At 51.5% G+C, this 2,216-nt stretch overlaps 1 protein-coding gene across 1 annotated transcript; it reads left to right on the forward strand.

Annotated features, from left to right (window-relative positions):
* Positions 1-778: 778 nt before the first annotated feature.
* On the forward strand, positions 779-2,195 carry POSPLADRAFT_1063620 (hypothetical protein; the record flags this gene model as incomplete). Its single annotated transcript, XM_024481698.1, has 3 exons — positions 779-796; positions 890-973; positions 1,041-2,195. Coding segments are annotated over 3 exons (1,257 nt in total), but the record flags the coding sequence as incomplete, so codon positions are not given.
* Between the last annotated feature and the right edge of the window lie 21 nt (positions 2,196-2,216).

A 2,216-nucleotide genomic window follows, 5' to 3' on the forward strand; every position in this document is an offset into this window, starting at 1 on the left:
CATGATTATGAAGTAGTCAACATTCAGGCGATGCGTGTGCAACTTAGAGCCAGAATGGTATGCGTCTGATAATGGATTGCAGACACGTCGTCATAATTTTACTTGATTATATGAATGCCCAGATATTGTGATAGTCTGCTAAGGCTTGGTATGTATCTTAAATAAAGCGATATAAATATTCTAATTCCAATCACATTGCGTATCGTATGGATTCCGACACTGCATGCTGACAAATGCAACAACGGATGCGATGTAAGGGTGCGCTTGACCGATCGTATAGACAATTAGGCTTCAAAAATCATTACATTTGCATATCTAGTACATTGTTTTGTCCTCTGTGTCCTGACTACTCGTCATCCTCAGGGTCTGAGCTCGTTTAAGTCTATGTCGTCATCTAGATGTTCGAGCGAGCGCTAGCGCTGGCATCAACAGACTTGCGCGGGGCGCAGTCTGCTAGGTGTGCTAAATACACTCATGTCTTCATAGCTGCGACTTGAGGAAATGTGGTGTAGAGTACTAGGTGAGTCTTCGAGTGTGCCGTTGGACCATTAGAATGATGAATCGCTGGCCGGATCTCAACTGTTACGATGATACAATGACTGAAACATTTATCTTTCCGTTCCATTCCTTGTATTACTAGCGCCCATACTGGCGCCTGTCTTAGCGCTCACCCGCAGGTTGAACATTATGTAGCTTACATAATGGGGTCCGTGCGCACTTCGTACTCGGCATCGTACCACTACATTCCTTTCTTCACTAACACGACCACATAGACACGATGGTCCGTGCGCAGTCGGTACTTGTATAAGTAGTTGTACCATTAGTCGGTCGAACCCTAAGTTCGACCTGGTTATTCATTCAAGTCTCTGCTCCTCTTCGCTTGGGGTAGTGGTCATTCTCGACTCCCTCGCTCGATCTTCAGGACGATGTACTGTCCACAAGTCCTCGCTCGTTGTCTACGAGTCAGGCATCGGTATAGGAGTATAGACCGTTGTATCAAAAGGTCGAACTTTCTAAGCTACGTTCCTAGTTTCACCTAGTCGAACAACTCATCCACCATCACGTCGAACAACGCAGTAAACCCGGTTCCCTTGGGACTACCAGCCCTCGCAGGATCTCCCCTTCTCCAGTACGACCGAGCAGACCGTTGCTTCGTCACCACCACAAGAAGGACTCCCATCTATCCTCGAGGCGGCTCCTGGGTTCGCGCAGAAGGCTCCAACCCGCAGATCGTTGCCCATCAACAGCTTGTCAGCTATTACCAGAGGCACCCTCCCGCTCACCCAGAAGACGTATTCGCCACCCTACGAATCAACGTCGAACCAGCACAAACAACAGAGAACCTACAGTCACCTGTTAACGAACAACTGTTCGAGCTCCCGGACGTTCAGTACATTCCCATCGAGGCTCCAGAACTACCACCAGCTCCACCTGCACCAACCAACGCACCGGTTGAAGTCCCTATGGCAACGTTCACTCAAGCAGACATCGATCAGCGCATCGCTGTCGCCCTTGCGGCATACCAATCCCAACAGTCAACTGCCAACCGACCCCTTCGCCTTGACATCCCCGCTCCCGAACCTTTCAGCGGAAAGGCGGAGGACCTCAGACGCTTCATCCAATGTGTCCTCTCCTACTTCGTCGCCACCAACAACACCAGACTTAGTGATGAAGCAAAGATCGCCTTCACTGTAGCGTTGATGAGGAAGGACCTAGGGAAGACATGGGCAGACGCATACTACGAGAAGTCGGCAGGGGGAGTCCAGGTCTATCCCGATTGGGCGGCCTTCGCCACCGCCCTTGAGGAAGTGTTTCCTGAGCACGGAACGCGAATCAAGGCGCACCAAATCCTGATGAAACTGCCCGAACAACAGAAGAACAAGAAGACGGCGCTCTCCCTTGGAAACTACGTCACCCGCTTCGAGCAGCTAGCATCGAAAGCCCAGCTCAAGGACGCCGAAGTCAATGGCGTCAACTGCACCGAGAACGACTACCACACTCTCCACGCCAACTTCGTCAAAGGACTTCCAAAGGAGCTCTATGTCTCTCTCGCAACCAGGGTCGCCAGAGACCGACCCAGCACCATGAAAGCCTGGTACGACGAAGTCCGAAATGCCGACGCCGCCGAACAAGGGGCCCTCACTGTCACAGACACCAGGGACTATGGCGAGCCAATGGATATCGACGCCGCTGCAGTCGCGGCAACCTTTGCCTCC

This window comes from Postia placenta, assembly GCF_002117355.1.
Source record: "Postia placenta MAD-698-R-SB12 unplaced genomic scaffold POSPLAscaffold_427, whole genome shotgun sequence".
Classification (NCBI taxonomy): domain Eukaryota; kingdom Fungi; phylum Basidiomycota; class Agaricomycetes; order Polyporales; family Adustoporiaceae; genus Rhodonia; species Rhodonia placenta.